Source organism: Drosophila subpulchrella, unplaced genomic scaffold (assembly GCF_014743375.2).
Source record: "Drosophila subpulchrella strain 33 F10 #4 breed RU33 unplaced genomic scaffold, RU_Dsub_v1.1 Primary Assembly Seq354, whole genome shotgun sequence".
In the NCBI taxonomy this organism is placed as follows: Eukaryota; Metazoa; Arthropoda; class Insecta; order Diptera; family Drosophilidae; genus Drosophila; species Drosophila subpulchrella.
Window position 1 is genome coordinate 10,192,880 of NW_023665577.1, and position 21,727 is coordinate 10,214,606.

At 40.8% G+C, this 21,727-nt stretch overlaps 1 protein-coding gene across 1 annotated transcript; it reads left to right on the forward strand.

The window, feature by feature from the left end:
• The first annotated feature begins 883 nt into the window (after nt 1–883).
• On the forward strand, nt 884–19,733 carry LOC119560137. Its single transcript, XM_037873489.1, has 8 exons — nt 884–1,251; nt 1,723–1,945; nt 7,272–7,917; nt 11,604–11,858; nt 12,518–12,695; nt 12,911–13,017; nt 16,031–16,108; nt 16,171–19,733. Exons 3-8 carry the CDS (start codon nt 7,546–7,548, stop codon nt 16,303–16,305), a joined length of 1,125 nt encoding a protein of 374 aa, XP_037729417.1. The 5' UTR covers nt 884–1,251; nt 1,723–1,945; nt 7,272–7,545; the 3' UTR covers nt 16,306–19,733.
• The last annotated feature ends 1,994 nt before the right edge of the window (nt 19,734–21,727 follow it).

A 21,727-nucleotide genomic window follows, 5' to 3' on the forward strand; every position in this document is an offset into this window, starting at 1 on the left:
GATGTAATTTGTTTTAACCCATTTTGAGAAGTTCTGCATATTTATATGGCAGAACTAAAATTCGACTATTGTGTTATCATGTATCCCTATATTTTAGAAATGGTTTGAAGAGGTTTGTTATTATTTTAGTTATTGATAATGATTTTTTTGAGTGCTGCCCAGCGTTGGTCTCTGCTGGCTGCTCTGCTGCTGCTGCTGCACGCGTTGCATTGCTGCTGCTGCTTCTGCCGCTTGTTCTCTGCTATATTTAAATACGCTGCGGGTTGCAACGTCGGCTGGCGTGGCACTTCATTTGCTTCCACAACTCATTCATGCTTTGGAGCCCAGACGGCCTGTCAGAGCCGTCTAAGCCGGGGTAAACACTCGCCGAGCCCCTCATCTCCCCCTCCTGCCACACTCATGTGCCTCACCTACTTTCCGCTCTTGGTCTGAAGCCTCCGCTTCGGGGTGGCTGCAGCGAGAATAAAAAGAGAATGCATGGCTTGCAAAAAAAAAAAAATGTAAAAAAAATAATAAAAAAGTAAAATAAAAATGCTGGGAAAAAACCTCCCTCCTGGGTATCGCTTACAACGGGGCACTTGCAACCAGCCAGCGACCCCCGGCTGCCCCCCCATCCTCCCGTTATCCTCCCGTTAGCGTTAACGCCAGCGTTAATGTTCACGGCGCGGCCTTCCTCGAGGAGTTGAGTTCAGTTCTCAGCACCGCTCCGCTCCGCTCTGCTCTGCCCGATTCTCAATTCTCAATTCTCGATTCTCCGGCAGCAGCAGAGGCCGTGCGGCAGTGGCAGTGGCAAAAAACCCAGGCCCAGGAGGCCCTGTGTCTGCCGATGGTGCCACAGTACGCTCGCGTGCTTTGCATACTTTGGTTGCGTTTTTTACTCCGCTCCCGGTTGCACAATTGCTCGGTTGCAGTTCGCCCTTTTTGCTTGTTTCGGACGTCTCGCAGAACGCCTTCCGCCATCGGAATCAGAATCAGAATCAGAATCAGCCGGGCAGCAAACTGCCGCTTCTCGCGTAATTTGCCCGCCATTTTGCACCATCGCGCGTTTCCGGTTGGCGACCCCACTTCCGGTGACCGTTTTCGCGCCCGTTTTTTACCCAGCCATTGTCCTGCAGGCGAGCCGAAAAAACAAACGCAGGCTACGGCCGGGTTTTAAGGATCCGATGCCGTAATTCAAACGACCGGCAATTGTGCGTGAGTGATCGGGCAGGCTCTACACCGAGAGAAAATTAAATAAACAAGCTTCGATCTGTAGGTTTTGATATTCATAGCAATTACTGAATATTTTTGGTCCTTAGCTAAATGCCAAGGATATATTCCCTTAATTTACTAAAGACGGCTTTTTAAAAAAATTGCAAATCCACAAATATCATTTTCTCAATATTGTAATATTACTTTCATCGTTTAAAATAATATGTATAATACAATTAATTGATAATGTTCAAAGGAGATATGTTCAAAGGAGATATTTATAAAATAATCTTTGACTTTTAGTGTTTTTTGTGATTTCACTGATAATATTAGAAAAAATATTGATAGATTGATGGTACCTAAAATAAAAAAAAAAAAAATGCTTAGCACTGGAAAAAGGAATGTGTTTTAGGATTAAAGAAAAGGTATATGGGGGTCTTTTATTTATTGGACATCATTGATATTTAAAGAATCCATCAATGTTGTAGTTATGAAACTGAAATAGTTACGACTAGTTTTTGCTCCCTGTAGAGCTTGTCCTGCGGTCGAGTCCCCAACAAGTGGGCGGCATTGGGATTATGTCTTTGCGGGCACGGGGCAGTCGGCCAATCCCCGGCAAATGAAGTGCCGCAGCATTTGATTATAGAGCGACTCCTGAACCGCCCAAGTCGCGTGTGAGTGTGCGCGAGTGTTTGCATGTCTTGAGAGTTCCGAGCAGGAAGACCGGGCTCACCTATTGATTACGGCTCACAATGTAAGTAAATTGCGGAATTACGGGGTCGATTCGTTGATTACTCAATCAGCAGTCAATGGGTTTAACTGCCGGATTTCCGCCAGGTCGAGAAGGGAATTAAGTCTGGTGGAATTGCTAATCCTGGATGGGGGTTAATGCCCGGATTGATGTCAAATTCACGGGTGCGATTCGCTTGATTGCTTAAATAGGTTGTTAGTACGACACTAACAAGGAGTTTGGAGAAGTTCAGAGTATTTAACTGAATAAAATTCTTAACAAATTTTTAATTATACATTTTGCAGTTTACTTTTTAATTCAAATATTCCTTAAAATAAGTATATAGTATATCGGGCTTTGCATACGATTATATTTTTCATAAAATCATTATTGGCTTAAGCTTAAATATAATTGTGAATTTTTATTGTTTGCTGAAAAACTAAATTTTCTGCAAATACCAGGGTCTATTTATAAGTATCCAGACTGCAATTTGTAACAACTTTTCAAAATATTTTTTTTCATGCGACGGCTTTTAGCGGCCAAAGAGCTACTATCTAGACTAATTTCCCATCACTACATTAAAATTTTCTTTAATTTGAAACATTTTGCTACTTACGATGTTCTAAGTAGCACAGTTTAAGTGATGCATTTTGCAAACTTTGAGAGCTTCTTGGTTTATCCCCAGCCGACTTCACTATTTGAATGGGCTTTAGTTTTGTGCCCATTTGTTTAGCATAGAAATACTTGGAGCTGAATGGAGCTTCGGCTAGCTGCAGGCTGTCTTCATCCTTTCAGCCTGGCTAAAACCACTCCTTTTTGGGCCATCTCCGACCACAATGAAACCGCAGCGAAGCCGAAAAAAAAGATGGAAAATATGAAAGATGAGAATGCAGCTCCAGTCGGGCATTCATGCATCTGCCATTCTATTCACACTCATTCATCTCGGGATGAGCTGGTCTTAAATTTGCATAACAAGCGACAAAAGTCCCCCGAATCGTAATTATGTGCAAACAAACGGGGCAAATGAAATTTCAATTAAAAAACGAGTGCGAGCTGAGGACCAAAGAAAAAAAAGTGAAATCGAAGCCGGCCATGGGTGGGGGTCTGCCCCCTTTTTTTTTTGTAAGGCTTCCCGGCCACCGCAATACGCACTGTTGGCCTGGGAAAGGGAGCCATTCGAGTCGAGTTGAGTTGCGTTGAGTTCAGTTGCGAGTCGAAGTGAATGCCGAGTGGCAAGTGCAGTGCCAGGTGCACTGACATTGGCACACGAACGAGGCTGCCCCCTGACCCCCTCCCCAGCAGCCCCTTTTCACCCATGGTGAACCCCTTTCGAGTGACTGCCAGTGCAATTTTGTTGCCAACCTTGAGGACGTCGCTCTGCCGACTGCTGAACGCCTGCTATTCTGGAGTCAATGCTGCAAGGGGCGTCCGTGCAGAGGGGATCGCGGGACCACCTCGCTGTTTCCCGCCGAACTCGGCCGTGGGTTGACTTCCCCTTCACACTGGGTGCCCCTGATACTTTGGGGTATTCTGGTATCCGTAAGATACGAGGCTGTTAATTTGTTCCTCTGGTACCGAGAAATTTGCAGAGTCAAGGATTTCCTTCTATTTACCAGTTTAAAGGACAAACCAATATTTTTATAAAAAATGAACATCAAATAAAATAATACATAACAATTAGTTCTTATGTTTTTTTGGTTTTCTTTGTTTCTTAGAGATATAACTGGTGATTCTGCTATAAAGAAATTTGTAAAGTCAAGGCTTTAATTTTTTTTACAAGTTAAAAAGATAAAGAAATATTTAAAATTGGAAACAATTGCTTGTATCATAATTAAACGATTATTAATTAAAAACAATTTGAAGATATGACTAACAAAATACTTTATTCGAAAAAGAAAACATATCTTTTAAACTTCTTTGAACTAGTTATATTCCCTATTTTTTATCACTGGAATCCAAACGTTGAAAACATATACTAGAGTTTTAAAAATAAACTTGTTTTTCAAAAAATAAATGATGAAAACCCTTTTTGTTTCTAATGTACTTATTAAATACAACTTACCAAGTTCAAAATAACTAGTTGTACATTTTAAAGTGGGTTTCCTAGTCGAACTGCAGTGAAAGCATACTTTCTTGCTTCGAATTTTCGTTGTTTTTATTTTTCACCCTTTTATTTTTTTGAGCCAACAATGTCAACATGGCAGTCAGCCAGAAAAGCTCCGGCTCTGCTTTTTCCACTTCCTGCCCCTCAACGTGGAAATAATCAGTGTGCGCCTTTTTGTGTGCATTGTTGCTGGCAGGGGGGTGTTAATGGGGTGGCATGGGTTAAGGGGGCCGGTTGCAGCTCTCAGTTGCCATTGCAGTTAATTGAAAATACTAAATTTCCACTGTCTAGACGGCAAATTATATGACAATTGTTAGAGCGCGCATGTTTGGCTTTCATATTAAAATTAATTACTCCGGCTGAAATTTTGCATTTTGCATAAAAATTTGTGTGAAAGCCATAAACAATGGGGCCATTGTCGTGCAGGTTTATGTGGTGTATTTATCTGGGCATGTGAGTGTTGTTTCTGTTTAATTTCAGCACAGTTGGCTCTAAAATGGGCAAAGGAGTTGCATTTAATCCCCTTGGAAAGTCTAGAGTTTCATAATTGTAGAGCTAAGGCGATAATCGATGGTGATAATTAGAGAAAGCGCGTTGCATTTGCGAATTTTCACACGGTTCAGGGGCCACAAGCTGCTCATAATTATACCAAAGGATGTCTCAGTTCAGGAAATTGCAAATTACAAACGGAAAACGTGGGCTGGCCGAACACCTTTGATCACAAATTTCACCTCGCTGCACACAAACAATTATTTGGCACTTAATAAACAATGAAATTGAAAATTTAAGACGCTTATCGTAGTCAGTTTGCGGCATATGCAAATTTCTGTCCAGCTTTCATGTAATTACACTCGACCCGTAGCATCTTATATATGACATTTTCTCTATATATATAGTGGAGAATATGCCTTATGTACGGACTGCCACTGACATTCATTAACCGAGGATTGCAACCTTTTTGGGCCGGAACGGGGTTTGTTCGGCTAGCTCGTAAATAAACTTTGGCAAGCTGTTTGCAACGGCTGCGTATGCAAAACATCTTCAAAATTGACTTTACTGATTTTGCCTTTTGCATTTTATTATGTGTTTATTATGCTAACAATGTGCCGAAAGTTTTCCGGGGTGCTGAGACGGGAGAAGGGGCATGTGGTTAAATATTTGCAGCTGCAGCAGCTCAGAGGCGTCGGCAAGGGGGCTGGATCAACTCTGCTAGGGCTCTTCATAACTGAATTACAGATTTGCAATTTAATCCTTAAGATTGCTGTCTCATACTCAAGTAAAATGAAACATTTAGTGAGCGAAGGCTATAGGCAACCAAAAAAGTCCACATTTTGTAAAGCTTCACTGAAACCAGAACTTAATCTTGTTTATTTTTGAATATATTTTGAATAATAGTTAAAAAATTTGTTCTCCTCGTATGTGCTCAAAGGGGAAATTAAACTATTGCTTAAATTCATAATTTTGGCAAATCATTTTTATATGATAATAGAATTTAAACATATTTTCAAGAAACAACACTCAAGGGTAAGTTCAAATGCCTTGACTGCCGAGGTTTGGTTTTCTTTGAACCCTCGCCCCTTTTCCTTCCCTTATCAATTCATATCTTAAATCATTTCAATATTCAAATAGCTCTGAATTGCCCAGGCTATCGGATTTCTCCTGCTCAAGTTCCAGCCTGACCCTTCCAGCAATCTGGGCCTTTCATCTGCTAAAAGCCTCATCACTTTCATCCCCTTCGGCCGGAGGTCACTCATACGCCCCATTGTCCGGCATTCTGGCATCTTGTCTAGCATGTGTTTATCAATATGAAAGGTATGCGAAGCTAAGTCAAGCTCAGTCAATTAGTTGCCTCTCACTTTGGACCCGAAGTTCTTGTACACAAATCCACGGGCTAGATGTGATTTGGGAAATGGTTGGATGGCAATGGGAGACCAAGACCGAGCCACTTCAATCTAGCACACTCAATGACAGCTGCAGCTGCCTGTGTGAGCAAACTGTAGCCACATTATTTTCATTATGCCATTGTCTGCCTCCTTGGACCACACTTTTCGGGCCAGATGTAGATGTAGATGGTTTGGCCACCTGACGGAGGAAACGGCTGGACAATATTTCTGCTGCCAGCAGACATTTGCATTTCATTTTTCGACAAGCAAAAATATTTTTACAACCAAATACACACACACACACTTACTCACCCAGAGACAACAAACAAGGATCGGGGTCGCTTTTGGGGGAAAGGGCGTTGCACAAATAGTTAGACGACTTCCCTTTGTCCTTTGTCTGTGACCCGGGGGCGCAGCCATCCGGCCACGCCCCTTCTACCCCATGGAGATGCCCCCTATCCGTCTGCACTGGTCCATCTGTCATTTTAAGTGGCTTATTCATATGCAAGTGGCTTCCGGGGCTAAGCATATTCAAGTGTTTTAGTGGCTCGTGTACATGACCGAGCATTATCATTAAGTGCTTATAGGCAGGACTCGGCCGAGGCCTCTTGGCCGATCCCACTCCCTGGTTGCGAGTGAACAATGACTGCTATTAACGCAAATTGATATGCCATGCCCCTGCCCATTCACTTTCCAGATTCAGGCACTTCCCCCCCGCTGACCTACACCTGTCAGGCGGGCTTAATGGCCACCGGAAGTTGCCGAAACCGTATTACGCATACGCACTGTCGCACTTGGCAAATGAAACCATAACTTTCGTTGCCCTCACAGTGGCATAATCAATTAAATTTAATGTTTCTAGTTATATATAAATCGAATTCAGTGTTTTCAGCTTGCCATTACAGAAAGACTGCCATAAACATCGTAGTTTAAATTCAGTTTTAAATTTAATACCTTCGCTTGTATGTTTTAAATTATAATTAATACGAAATCAATCAATAATAAATATCGCAATTTAAATTCAATTTTAAAGTGTGTTTTACTTTTTTGTTATTCAAACTATTTTGGTAAAGATGTATTACTTTTGTGTAGCACAAACCATATTGCTCATATGCAATATTGCATGGAAACATTAATTCCATGATATTATGCAGCATATTTAAATTGAATGATTTCACTGATATATGTTATTAACACTCAAAATATAAAGAAAAATTGAAATGAAAGCAGTCTCTTTCGCTGCTTAAAATTAACCATTTATGGAAATATCAACTTTCAAGTAATAATATAATTTTCAACATTTATTATAAGTCTTTCTTGAAATTACAAGGTATTTAATTTGATAAACTTGCACCTTCCACAGAGTACTCCGCTCCGTTGCCGCTGCTATGAAGGCAACCTCCAGCAGCAGCTGCAGCAGTGCCGCCAGCAGCTGCAACCAACCGGAGCCGCTGGCGACTGGGATTGCGTCCAGTGGTCAGTCAGTCAGTGGAGGCAGTGGAGCCAGTGCAGCCAGTGGGGCCAGCACATCGACGAAGCCGCACCGCCTCAACAAGGTGTCCTTCGCACCGCTGGACCTTCCGTTTCCCAGCGTAGCCACGTGATACGCGAATGCTAATGCGAGTGCCGGCACCACCATGCCGCACCACAACATCGTCTGCGAGTGGCTGCGCACCATCGGACTGGCCCACTACGGCGAGAGCTTCCTGGAGAACGGCTACGATGAGCTGGAGATCTGCAAGCAGATCGGGGAGATCGACCTGGACGCCATCGGGGTGGACAATCCCTCGCACCGGGGCAAGCTGCTGAAGAGTGTGCGCATGCTGCGGGAGAAGGGCGCCGCCATTGTCTATGTCCTGATCAACGATCCCAAGGCCCTGAGCAGCAGCAACGAGATCCTGGCCTCCGACTGTGATACGCCGGTGACCATGAAGGAGCTGGAGGCGGTCATGAAGCGCCACCTCGAGGCGGACGGCATCCGGCTCACCGCCCATCCGTACTCCACGCCGGTGAGTCTTTATCACATAGTTCCTTTCTAGAACTGCTGGAAATCTTGAAGAATTCGATGGAGGTGGTACACAAGTCATTAGGGTCTCAAAATCACTTTTGAAAAATGATATTAGGTGTCTAAAAGTATGCAGTACTTACAGTTTTTTTAATCTGAAATATTTTGTAGACTGAACTCACTGTTTATCTGAGTCAAAAATATATTGTGGCATACTTTTAGACACCCAAAAAGGATATTTCAAAGTGATTTCTGTGGCACAACATATATAATATTTTATTTTATTTTTAATCTATACATTTCTACCTTTCTACCAGTGGTTGCCAGCAGAATCAGTGCGGTCAGCCCGTGAGGTAGAAATTTTCTCTGCCGGAGCTCTGCCGACACACACAACTGGCGACCCATGCTTTAAACAAACCAGTTTTATCTTTATATTTACTATTATTTGGTTGTTCTTTCATGATTTTGTTAAGGTATTCCAACCAAGTGTGGCGAGCAACCAGCCAGCGATTGCTCTTATCTATGGTCATTTTGTTTAGGGCTATGGCAATTTGCATCCTTTCCTCTCAGGGGCGTGGCAAAGGGGGTTTCAGTGGGTGGGCCCAGGATGCATATGCAACGTGTGACAGTCGTTCGGGGAACCAGTGCTGTGTGCGCTCTAATGTGAAATTAACACGATTTTAATTTAGTTAAACCGAGTGGCCAACCAGCGAAGTCCCGCTGGGTCACCTCAACATTCACCATGTCCACTTCGGGCCATCCTGCTCCTGCTGTTCAGCTCGGCTCTGTTCTGTTCTGTTTTGTTTATTTTATTATATGCATGTTGGTCCCCGGCCGGAAAATGATTTTGCATTGCGTTAATTTTGTTTATTTTGGCGCGTATTTTTTGGTCGCTGCTGCTGGCTTAGAGATAAAGCCCTGCATTGTGGTCACGCCGCGGGAAAATGGAATGGGGAAGGGGAAAAGGGGCGAAATTAAATGATCGGCCGAAATTGCTGGGTCAGCAAATTGCAGGTTCCAGCAGGACCAACGCTGTTGTATCTATAAATTTTGCATCACGCGGGTGGCGTGAAAAACCGGCGAAATTATGTTATTTAAAAATATTCAGTTCTTATGTAAACTAAAAAATAATATACTTTTCTTAAACTATTTTTAAAAGGTGTGTAGGTTGGCTAACCTTTTGCTTTTCCCATTATGGTTTGCCAAAAAATTCTGAAACTAAAAGTGTTATATATCACATACCATATATATATGATATATACCATATGTATATGATATATACCATATATATATGATATATACCATATGTATATGATATATACCATCTTTGAAACTGAATCAATAAATATGTTGTGTTAATTTTAGAGGTGCCAAAAAAAGTTTGAAAGTTTGGCCACAAAAGCACACAATGCAATCCTAAAACATGATTTTGAAAAATGAAAGTTTGCCCTGTTTTCACTCCAGTTCTTAACTAGTTTTCTAGATTGCAGGACCACTGTAACCGTGTGAAAGAAGTGCATATTGAAAGGCATTTGGCAGCCTCGTTGACTGTGATGACTTCTGGTGGCTTTGTCCACGCTTTGTTGGCTGGCTGTTCATATCTGAAAACGTGTCACTGGTTCAGGGCCGCCTGCGTTCCGCCAAAGAAATGCAATCCAATGCAATGCAAATAGATGCAAAGCCATCTCCATTTGAAGTTATTTCCAGCGGTGAGCAGTGGAGGTGAATGTGCATATGTACTTCAGCCTCGGGGGGCGGGAAAATGGCAGTGGGCGTGGCAGGCTGGCCTATTGAGCACGCATGGAGTGCTGACAGTTTGCGAGACACTCTTCAGATGCCAATGCAGCTGCTTAATATGCAGGCCACGCAGGCCACGATCCGCAGGCTTTCGCTCCAGCTCCAGATTCTGATGCTGAATTTGTTAGTCAACTGAAAAAAATGGAACCAAACAAACATTCGGGTCCATATTGTTACTATATATTTAGTTAAGTTTGTTTATTGTTTCTACTAATATGCTTGTTAAATATGGTATATGGTTCTTATAAAGAAATTTAATGTTACCATGACGTACCTGACTTACATAAAATTTTAAAATATATAGTAGCAGATAATAACCATAAAAGTGTAATATTATTGATATGTATATGAATATATGAATACTTCTGAAAGAAATATTGAAGACAATGGTTTACATTTTAGAATTTCTTTTAAGTGACCGTTTTCGAACATAGATGTTGTGAAGAACTGGGCTTTTCAACTTTGTAGTTCCATTTGAAAGACTTGGAAATTATGATAAAAACGTATAAGTAGTTTGTCCAATACTAAAATCTTAAAATTATAAACAAATTTTCAATGATACCCAAAATTAGATACGTGATGGGATTCTTTTATTAAGTAGTTAAGCATAGTTTTTTAAAAGATGGTATATTTTTTCCCTGTGCATTACTACTTCAATTTCTGTTCCTGTCGAAAAGTGTTGAGACTACACCATGGCTATGTGCGAAAACTTTGTCATAGGCTACCATCGGGTTTCGCTGCTTTGCATTTTAATTAGCGCAAGCTGGCAGTTTTTTTTGCATAGTTTATGGCTCAGTACTTGGCATAGTTTGAGCGCTAAAATGTGGTTAAATATTTACGATTGTTGTCTTTGTGGCGGAGCAAATTGAAATGCAACTTAAAGCCCGAAATGGAATTATAGCGAATGGCAGCGAAGAAAGGTGTCTGCAGGATGGAGAGGGCGAGGGTAGCTAGAGGAGTTGGACAGGACTTGTTGGCTTCTGGCCCCCTCGACTCCCTTTCGTCTGGGCCATGTTGACGCGCGGGCTCCAACTTCAACTAATTGCACTTTGTGCTGATGAGACAGACAGCCCTCTGGGTGTGTGGGTGATGGGAGGTGCTTGGGAGGCTATATATACTACTGTATAGTATCTGTGTGTCTAACTGACTGACAGCTGCAGACAAGTTGCATTTCAGCACAAATGTTTGCATGTGCATTACATGAATGCGACGCTAAATGAATTTGCCAGGCTCGAGGGGTGGTGGATTCGGTTCAGGTTTAGTTCTCTCGAGTTGAGGATGCAGGTGCAGACATGGCTATATAGACATGGACACACAGAAGATGCAGATACGGATGCGGATGCAGAGGCGGCTGCAGATGGAGCTGCATAAAGGAGCAGGGCACGATGCTGCCGCTTCAGTGACCGCTTTGAATGTCAAACAGGGCACATTTAAGTGGCAACCTCACGCTAATTACCGGAAGATATTAACACTTGTGCGCCTGCCCTGCTTGCTCCTTTTGACCCTGGCCTTAGGGGATTGCGGCTAAGACTTCCCGGGATCTTGGCCCCCTTCCCAAACTCCTAACTTTACAGTGCACAGAGGAAAACCTTAATCCTGTAGTTGAGTTTAAAATATTAATTTAATTTATTATAATTTAAGTAGAACACCATTAAATCAGAACGTAAGTTCGATTGGTTTTTATACCATCCAAAAGATATGGTTTTTGAAAGATTAACATAATCAATCTTTAAAAAATCATATCTTTCCGATCTTCAGTACACATTTATTAGATTTATTTTCTTATTATAAGTATATCTTTATTAATTATTTTTAAGGAATATTTTCTTTACAATTGATGTATCTTTTTCCGTTATTGTTTTATGGTAACTGAACTATTTTCTCCCCCTGCAGGAGGGCAAACGGGGCTACCTGGAGGGCCTGGCCGCCCACTACAGCAAGCAGATCAACATGCCCTACGACGACGTGCTGGACGCCATCGAGCAGGTGCGCCTGTCCAAGTGGAAGGAGCGCCACGTGCGCATCTCCACGGGGCACACCCTGACCCGCCGGATGGCCGGGCCCAGCTGCAGCGGAACGGGCCTGGTCAGCTCCTCGGTGATGCCCACCAGCCACAGCCAGCCGCTCTATGTGCCCGGCAAGTACTTGGTAAGCAGATGCTCCTGGTTCGACCCCTGACTTTTACGGCCCGAGAGGCTTTTACGACCTCCAGCTAATCAGACTCTAATTCATTTCCGTTCCGTTTCGTTTATTATGCACGCTCATGTGTGCCCTTTTATGTGTACTTGCACTGAGAGAAATTTATTGGTTCAGTGGTTATGGGACCTTTAAGTCAGAGATATAATTTATAGTGTGAGTTAGGTCTTCGCCTTAACTAGGGGTTTGAGTTAGGAACGTTTTGTATTATAATGCAGATTTTGTTATAATACAGTCATGTGTTTTATTATTCTAATATTCCTAAAGAAAAAATCCTGAAGGCATATTAGTTTCTTATGATATAAAAAAAAGTTTAAAACTTTTATTAAAAAATGTGTTGAAAAATGTAGTATTTATTATAAGAAACTAGGTCAATTTCGTTGTGCATTTTTAGATTACTATACAATGCTGTTATCTTAGCCGCTTGATCCTTCCATTTAAAGTAGGTCTTGTTTTATAGTTACACTTACAAAGATGGTTTTCAAAGTACCATAGATAAAATAGGTTTGTCCGGACGAACCCCTAAACTTTTTATTTTTTTTATCCATTATACATTAATCTCTAATCCTTTTGTAAACCATACTTAAATGGAATTTACCGTGCATGTGCAGCCCTCCAGCTGCCTGTCGAATCGCGAGGAGAACGAGATCTACAGCTATACGCAGAATGACTTGGCCAATCGCATGGCCCGGAATGCCATCGACTCCAAGTCGGCCCTGAATCTGAACGGGATGCAGCACAGCTATCCCGGAGCACGGACCAATTTCTTTTACGACTTTTCGGCAACAGGTGAGGAGCGGCTAAATCTGCGAAGAGGGGTTTTCGGTTTGCGGTTAGAGACAGTTTGGCGGCTGTTTGGTTTTTATGGCTTTTAATTCAATTAAATTGGTTTGCGCTTAAACTTTGACTGTCTGGTTAATCAAATGAATGTCTGTTTGATTCTCGGTTTGATTGTTCGCCTCACTGCCTCGCATTTGGATCTGGATGGGAATTGGATGGGTTAGAGGGTCGCAACAAGCACAAGCAGAGGAGAACGGTCTTCGCCCGCTTTTTGCAGGGCCTTCGGCAGAGTGGAGACGAGCTGAACGCCACGGAGGGAATGCAGTTGAAGGTGAGTTTGGAGGTCACAAATGGGGTGCCACTTACAAAGAAGGTAAACCTTTTATTTGGAGACGATGCCGTGTGTGATTTTGTCATTTCCGGTTTGTAAGCCATTTTTATTGCCTGCTTTTAGGCTTGCCTTCGGATGTAAGAAAAGTTTTAGAAAATGGAAGAGCAAAGAGAAACAGAAAAATCAAACAAATATATTAAGGAAAAAATCCCAAAAGTTAAAACAAAGAATAGTTGATGGAAAACATTAAGAGGTCTCCATCTCGTTGTAATTAAAATTGTTTTACAAATTTTATGAAGTGGAATATAAAATATATATACATAAATTTAATATTTATTTGTGTGGCAGACAAACGATGGTTCTTTTTATGACAAAACTAAAAAGGTGCTTCAATAAAATATTTAAACTTTAGTTTTCATCCGACACTTCTGTTCGGTGCCATATAGACAGTGACATTTTCATTAGTTGAGCACTTCACACCCCCTAAGCTGCTCCAGAATTATTAAAATGGAAGGAGTTTTCGCATTTCGGTCGCAGTTTAATTCCCGGCTCCTTAATTCAGGACCGGGCAGCATCCCCACCTCCGCTTCCTATCTCTCTGGAAAGCCATGAAAAGTTCCATAATTTGGAGCCAACTTCAAAGCATTTCCTTGCCGCATTCAAAACAAAAACTTTTCCACCACCACCCCTCCCCGACCATCCGCTGCTACTCTGTTTAATGTCGAATTTTTGCCATGGACAAGTTCGCCGGTTTTGAGGGGGGGGCGGAGCACTGGGACTACTTATAAAATTAAATTAAAATATAAAAACCGCGTAAACCTACAAATAACAACGATGGCCGCAGCAACAACAACAATAGCAGCAATAACTAGGAAAGTTCGCGTTCTGGGAAAATGGAGGGGGCGGGGTGCGGTGGGCGGAAAAGCCCGGGGGCGGTGGAAAACTTTATCAAGGCTAAGCCGATAAAAGGCAATTACCGTTAATTGCGTTGACTTGCGCCGGGCGAGTGGTCGAGACCAGACAATGACAACACGGCCGGAGCGAAAAGAGCAGAGCGGAATGGGAGTGGGAGTGGGTTTGGTGATCTCGGGGTCAGGGGACATGGGGACAAGGGGCAGGGCAGCGCGGCAAGGACATGTGCCGGATGCAAATGGCAGACTCAGAGATATGAACTGCCAATTGGGGCGGGGGTCCTGCAAGTGCAAGTGCCAGATACAGATGGACATCCAGAGCAGGATGCGGAATGTACTCGGAAAAAAGAAGGGAATATATCTATTAGAGTGACTTCTAACAAAGATTATAGATAAAAATCTTAGCATTGTTGTATTTATGGTTCGGTAAATTATAAATTACTTTTAATGAATGTAATAAGATCCAAATCTGGGCTTTGTTGAATTTATGGTTCGGTAAATTATAATTACAAGACTTTTTTTTCTGAAAAATCGGATTTAATATGACTTAGGTATTACTATGTTCCGGCTGAAAGTCCCATCAACTCTGGCCGGTCTCCCCTGTAACTTTCAAACTTTCTGCTATAGTGTACCATAAATAAAAAAATGTACTTATTAAAAATTAAAAGTGCAGAGGAGGTATAGCTAATTTTATAAAATGCCTATAATTTTAATCAACTCAATTTACGAATAGCAGGGAGGATTTATTTTTAACACTAAAGAACTAGAGGTGATTTTTCGGTGTATTAAGATATGATCTTTTTAGTAACACCTTTATCTTTGGTATCGTTTTTCCAAGTGCATTGGTGTACTAAGATAGTGTATTTTCAGTAATAGCTTTCTATTCCGGTTGGTTTTTCCAAGTGCATCGACTACGGGCATCGCAAAGGACAAAAGCGGGAACGAGGGCGCCAATCGCATTGTCGGGGGCGTTGTCAAGGACCTGAGGAGCACGTTCCTGGAACTCCACGTTACCTGGTCATTTGCACCTTGGCGGGTTTCGGCTTTGCTGCGGTTGTTATGCCGGATGCGAAATGAAAGGCGTGGGTGGGGATCAGGTAGAGCCCCCTACACACGATTGTCCTTTTTCCATTCGCATTTGTTTTTATTATTTCAGGCGTGCCAAAGTGTTTTGTTTTGTGTGTCCTCGCCGTGCACTTTTCCATTTCCACCCAATTCCCTTTTTTTTTTTTTGGTTACTTCTGTGTCTTTTTATTTTGGTTTTTCCGTATTTTTCGGGGTCCTCCGGTCCGGAGAGAGTTTATAACTTTTCGTGTTTTACGGTTGTTGTCCGGTTTTTCTTTTGTGTGTGTGCCCGCTCCTTCGCCGGCTGTTCATTTAATATTTAAGCACAATTTGCCGCTGCCGAGGACGAGGACAAGGACCACGGCTGCAGATTGTCCACTCCGGTTCTCCACCGACTTTTGCGGTCAATTTTGAAAATGACTTGGGCTAAGCACTGGCGACAATTGTGCTCCGTGCTCCGTGCTCCGTGTTCGGGACAACTTCTTTTGTCCTCTGGCACTCATTACCTTTCTTTGGCCACAGCTCGTGATTCTCCCCGGCTGCGTTTTCTGCCCCGGTCAAAGGTCACCCGGCGAGCGTGTGTCCTAGCAGCCTCGCCGAACGACAGCAGTGGCACTCATTATGCGGTCTGTTGCGGAAATGCTGCTTCGGGGACAGAAACATCCCGCGCTGGCCTTTCATTACACTTTCTCGGGACTCGGCTGCCCGCCGCTTTTCATTTGACATTCCCATTTGAAGTTTTGGCTGCGGTTGTTTTGAGGTGTCGATTTGTTGGGTCTGGCTCGAGTTAATGAAGTAATCATGGGTGGGCCCCCAACTAGGAGGAATAACAGACGGGAGTTGTATAATTTATTGTACCTTGTAGATAAAATACAAACAGCTAAGGTAACAGGTGCAAATTAATTTATACAAATGAAGAACTTTTTTTAAATATAAAATACTTTGACAATAATAGATTCTTATATATTCTATAAAAAGAATATTAATAAAGAACATTTTTTAACATTAATCATATCCTGACTTTATATCCCTCGCAGACCAACGAACGTCTGAGAAACTGCAGCACGATGAAGCGACCCGAGCCTCATCAGGACTTTGAAAAGACGATACAGAGAGTAATTATTAGATTCCTAAATTCTAGAAATATACCCTAATAAGCCCTAATCAATTCTTCCAGCTAAAGACACAGAAGGCGGCCCAGAAGAAGCCGGCCAGCGCCCCCCTGGAAATGGCCATTCACGAGCGGAACAAGGAGGTGGCCCACACCCATGTGAACGAGATACCGCTCAATAATTATACGAAGCATCCCTAGGATTCGGCCCTCAGCAGCGCAGCTGCTTAAGGCTTACATCCAGGATAACCGGCAATCACAAACACAAACAAAAACACACACTCACTTATATAAATTGTTGAATCAATCATTGTTCTCAATCAGGTGATACACAATCTTAAGAAAGACAGGATCATAATCTAAAGGATGAGGCTAAATAGAATGAAAATATAGCAGGCCAACGAAGCAATATCAGTGCACTCATAACTTACAAATAGGAAGAGAAATAGCCATAGGAAATATATCTGCAAGTGTTGAGTTAAACTTACCCATAGGACTAATTGACGGACCCAACCTGATCACTACCCGCACTACCCACTGTATAGTCACCTGACCATTAATGAACAGTAAGCCTAGTCTAAGCAGCACTTCACCACCCCTTTCAGCCATCACTACTGTATACTGCACAGAGAAAAAAATCTAGATCAGACAAAGGAAAAACTATTAATTCATATTGATGTCCCCTTTTCAAGTTTTAAATTGTAAATTAATTACGACGAATTTCTTTAAGATAATCGAAGAGGAGAAAGAAATTTAGAGGGTTTTTGAATCCAGTTAGAGGTGTCTAAAAGTATGCAACAATTTATCATAATTTGATGGATCTCTTTTATAAGGCGACAGTCTTTTTTTACTGCATACCTATAGACACGTATTGTTTAGATTGAATGCTTAAATGCACTGAAGCAGAGATTCAAAAGCAATAACCCTTAAACCATCCTTAGATTTAAATGACAATCGAAACCTAACAGAACTACTCCAACTTTTGAGATTATTTTTCTCTGTGTGCGTACTCCCACCCAACCAGAATCAATCTCGAAATGCTCTTGCCCCGAAGTCTATCGGCAATTATTTGAACACCCCGAGAAAGCCGCCGCAGCAGCAGTCTGCGAATGCATCGACAACTGGCCGGGGGAATGTTGACAAAACGCAAAAATCCAACAAGCTTAACGCTAAATCAACACGCACACTCGCACACTCGCACACCGGCACACACACACACACACACGCACAGATGCCGACTGGCAAACTTGTCCTAACCGCAGACGTTGCACAGACACACGGACACACACACAGAGGGACGGACGGATACGGATGCGGATGCGGATTCGGCTCTGGCATTTCCGTTTCAACTTGGCACTGCATCGATTTTGGTCTTTGGTTTTTCGAGCTGCAGCTGCAGGCTCATTGGAAGGGGTCGAAACGGGCAGAAACGAAGCGAAACCAACCTGAAGCCGAAATGGTCGAAATGGCCGCTCTGCCATTTGCCTTTTTTGCATTTTAATTGCATGTTGCGCCCGAAAGTATGCAACTTGTCCAGCTCGAGTCTGTACGTGTGCGATTGTCTCTCTTTCTTGCCATGTGTGTGTGTGTTGGTAGAGCACTATAGTGATGGGAGGTCCTTATAGCACATAGCACTTATTATCTATCCTCTTTTGCTTAACAGAGTACCAGAAATCTAGTAATAAATAATTTAAAGTAACATTTCTTTTATTGTCCTAATATACCCAAAGAAAAAATACAGGAAATACTTTAAATTAAAGAAATAGTAATCTATAATATGAGCCTATCATATTTATTCGTTTCAAGAAAAATTACCTTGAATGTTCTTTAAGTGGAGAAAGGAAATACATGAACTTAACTCCATTTGTAGAACATTTTTTCCTGAAGTACCTATATATGGTGAGCTCATCTTATAGGTCCTGATTCCCAGTATTTTTCTTTACTAATAAAAAAGTTTTAAGTCTATTCTTTTTGATGTAGTCTACCTTTAAGTTGAATTATACTGAATTTAAAATCTACCTTTCTCATTTTATAATTTAAATTCAAGCTTTTTTAATAGCTAAGTTAACTAGCTTAAGTACCTTGACATATTGTTTTTTAACATAACACTTACCTTTTTGAGGTACACCAGGATAGTCCTTTTCCCATCACTATTATGTGACAGAGAATGCGATTTGCATTTTTGAGCCAGGCAAAGGCATTTGAAATTCGTTTTTAATTTTGTTTGCTCTCTGGCCGAAAGGCATCAAAATGGTCGATGGCCATTTGCTCGCGGTTGTCTTTGTTATACCAACCCACCACCCCCACCTGCATTCCAATTCCAATTGCCATCCCAAAACCCACTTGCCACACCCCCAAAAAGCCAGGGAGACATCCGGGAAAGTTCTGGCCATTTCGGTGCTGCAGCTGCGTTTATTATTAAATGTCTGCGGCGCCGCGTTGAGCTGCCAGAAAATTGAAACATTTAGCGGCTACGTGAGTGCGTTTGCCAAGGGATCTGCGGCCATTCGGAGGCCCGTTTCCGGTTCCGCCTGTCGCCGAAAGTGCAATTAGCTTAAGCACTTGCCCCAGCCAGCAGACAAAGTACCCAAAGTTTTCCGGCATTCCAGCCATGGCGGCCATTTAATATTTCATTTTTATTCGATTTCCTTCTCGCGTGCAATTAACCCTGTTAGGCCTCGATGATCATTTTATTTAAATTAAATTAAATGCAGCAAGTACAGCCAACCAGCAACCAGCAACCAGCAATAGTGAAAATAGTATAGACAAACAAACAAACAAAATGCAAACAGTGAAAAAAGGTGAAATTAAATATAGGCAAAGTGAAAACAAAGCAACAAACTCTGAGCGGGCAGTCGAGTGTAAAATTGTGCGCCAGTTTAATATACATATAATTGTTTAACTACAAATACATAGGCATACATATACATACAATACATATAGAGTACCCATACAGCAGCACAGTCAGTTAAATGGCCAAAAACAATGAGAGCAATCGGCTGAAATTTATCAGCGACAGCAATTAAAGCGTAAACTGTAAAATACAAAGTCAAATTCAGCCTGGCATGCTAGCTTTAATTTGGATAAAAACAAATAATAAATAATAAAAATTGATTGAGCAATGCACTCACCATAATGATAATAGCCATAGCATTTACTGCCAATCAAGCGAGAGGCATTTCGATATTGATCCCAGCCTGAGCTCTGGGTGTCCAGGACAATTAATTTATGCGTAAGCCCAATCATAATTTAAATGAGGACCTCTGAAGTGGGCCATAAATCAATGGGCGGACTTAGTGACCCAATTTCGGGGGAGGGTAAAGGGATTTCGCTGCCAAATCAACCAGCTGACAGCTTTTACTTGGCCAACAAATCACAATAAACAAAAGAAGAGAGCAGAGGTATTCCGATCTCCGGACTTCAGGCTCTCGGCAATTAGGCTTACAGATATTTATATTTATTAATTTATTATGGATATTGATGACCAACGGTCCACATACAAATATACATCAGCAAGTATACATATATAGCTACATTTAGCCACATACGAATATTTACACTGGTCGGCATATGTATTTTGACAAAACAAAAGTTAAGTATACTCATAACTTGAATTTACTTCTTGTAAACTATAGGCATCAATGGAAAGGTAATTTCAATGCCGTTTGAATGATACAATGCATTTCTTTACCCATTCAGTATTTATTGAAAAGGACGAATTTGTGTAAATCAACTTTTAAATTTTTTTTAAAAACTTTTTTCCTCGACTTGAAAACTTAAATTTTTTGATGCAAAAAGTTTCTTCAAACAAAAATAATAGTAACTGCAAAAAGAATTTTTCAAAAATCATTTTTCTTATATTTTTTATGATTTTTTGAAGGTGACAATGTCGGAAAAAATTTGTATGAAAAAGAGAAAAATATGGCTCAAATGCCTGTTTTTAAGCATTTTCAAAAATTCATAAAAAATATAAGAAAAATGATTTTTGAAAAATTCTTTTTGCAGTTACTATTATTTTTGTTTGAAGAAACTTTTTGCATCAAAAAATTTAAGTTTTCAAGTCGAGGAAAAAAGTTTTTAAAAAAAATTTAAAAGTTGATTTACACAAATTCGTCCTTTTCAATAAATACTGAATGGGTAAAGAAATGCATTGTATCATTCAAACGGCATTGAAATTACCTTTCCATTGATGCCTATAGTTTACACGAAGTAAGTTCAAATTATGAGTATATTTAACTTTTGTTTTGTCAAAATACTTATGCCGACCACTGTACAATAAAAGTTGATGGTCAGCCATCGACAAATTTCAATTTACATACGTAAGTGTTTAAGCAAAATGCCAAAGCATTTCAAATGCAAATGGAACAGAAACAGAATCAGAAACGACAAAAAATACGCAAATTGATTGCCCAAATAAATAAATAAATAATATTTATGAAAATAGAGCACGCGTGAAAGCGTGTCAGAATTACCCATATAAACATAGTGAATATATTTACACACATTTGTATAGTTATATGTATACACCCTTAGAATATAAAATGTTTAAAACAAATATTTAGCAAGCGTATGCCCCAAATGTTTTGCTATTGTAATCAAAACAACAAAAAATTGGCACAGCAGACGCAAAAAAGAGTGTAGCAAAATTTGCATACGTTATATGGAAAAATAAAATATTTTTAAAGTTCAGTTCGCATAGAAATAAAGAGTTTTCCCGAAATGTACAGCAAATTGCAGTTTTACTGGATGGGTGGCAGTGCTGCCAGCAGAAAATCTAAAAAGCATAACATATTTAAAAAAGGAAAAAAATAGGAAAACTTTGAATGTTTAACAAAATTGTGTTTCTACATATATATTATGTTTTCAATTACTTTTAAGAATAACTCTAATCAACGTTTAAATTTGCTATGTGTCGCTCAAAATATATTTATAGGGCTGATTCATAAAATCCTTTCCGGCTTGAATGCCAATTTTTAAGGATTTTATTACAAGATTAACAAGGCGGAAAAAATCTATTTTGCTTTTAGACAAAAGTGCGATTATAAATTTTAACAAAAAGCTGGTCAGTTTTTCAATGACAGAGGACTAATACTTACTGTTTTAGTAAAAAGTTTATAAAGATCTTAAAAAATCAAGCATTCAATTATTTTTAAGAGGCTGTTTAAAAAGTTCAAAATTATAGTACTGTTGGGCGGGGAAATCTAGGTGTTGGTTTCCATCAATGTCGCTGTCTTTTCACGTGCTCCTCCGTATCTTCAAGTTGCCACTGGCGGATGATTGATGATTGCCCTAACGCTTCCTGCGAGCTGAGATTGCCCTAAACCCCACCATGCTCCTTTTGGGAAAATCACAGGAGCGAAATAAGTTGTAGGGGTTACAAATAGTGGCTGAATATATTAGCGAGCTGAGAGGACTGGAGCTTTAAACAGTTCTCATTGGTGTCTGGAAACAGAGATAAATTAGGTGAAACACGAGATGTCATATCAGTTAATGATAGTAAGTACCCACGAAGCTTCATAAAGATGTTTTACTCCGGAAGATAATGAAAAGCAGCACTTGAACTCATTTCTTTAACTGCCTAGATTAAAATATTATTGTTTTACTGCCAGCGAACGTCAAAGTA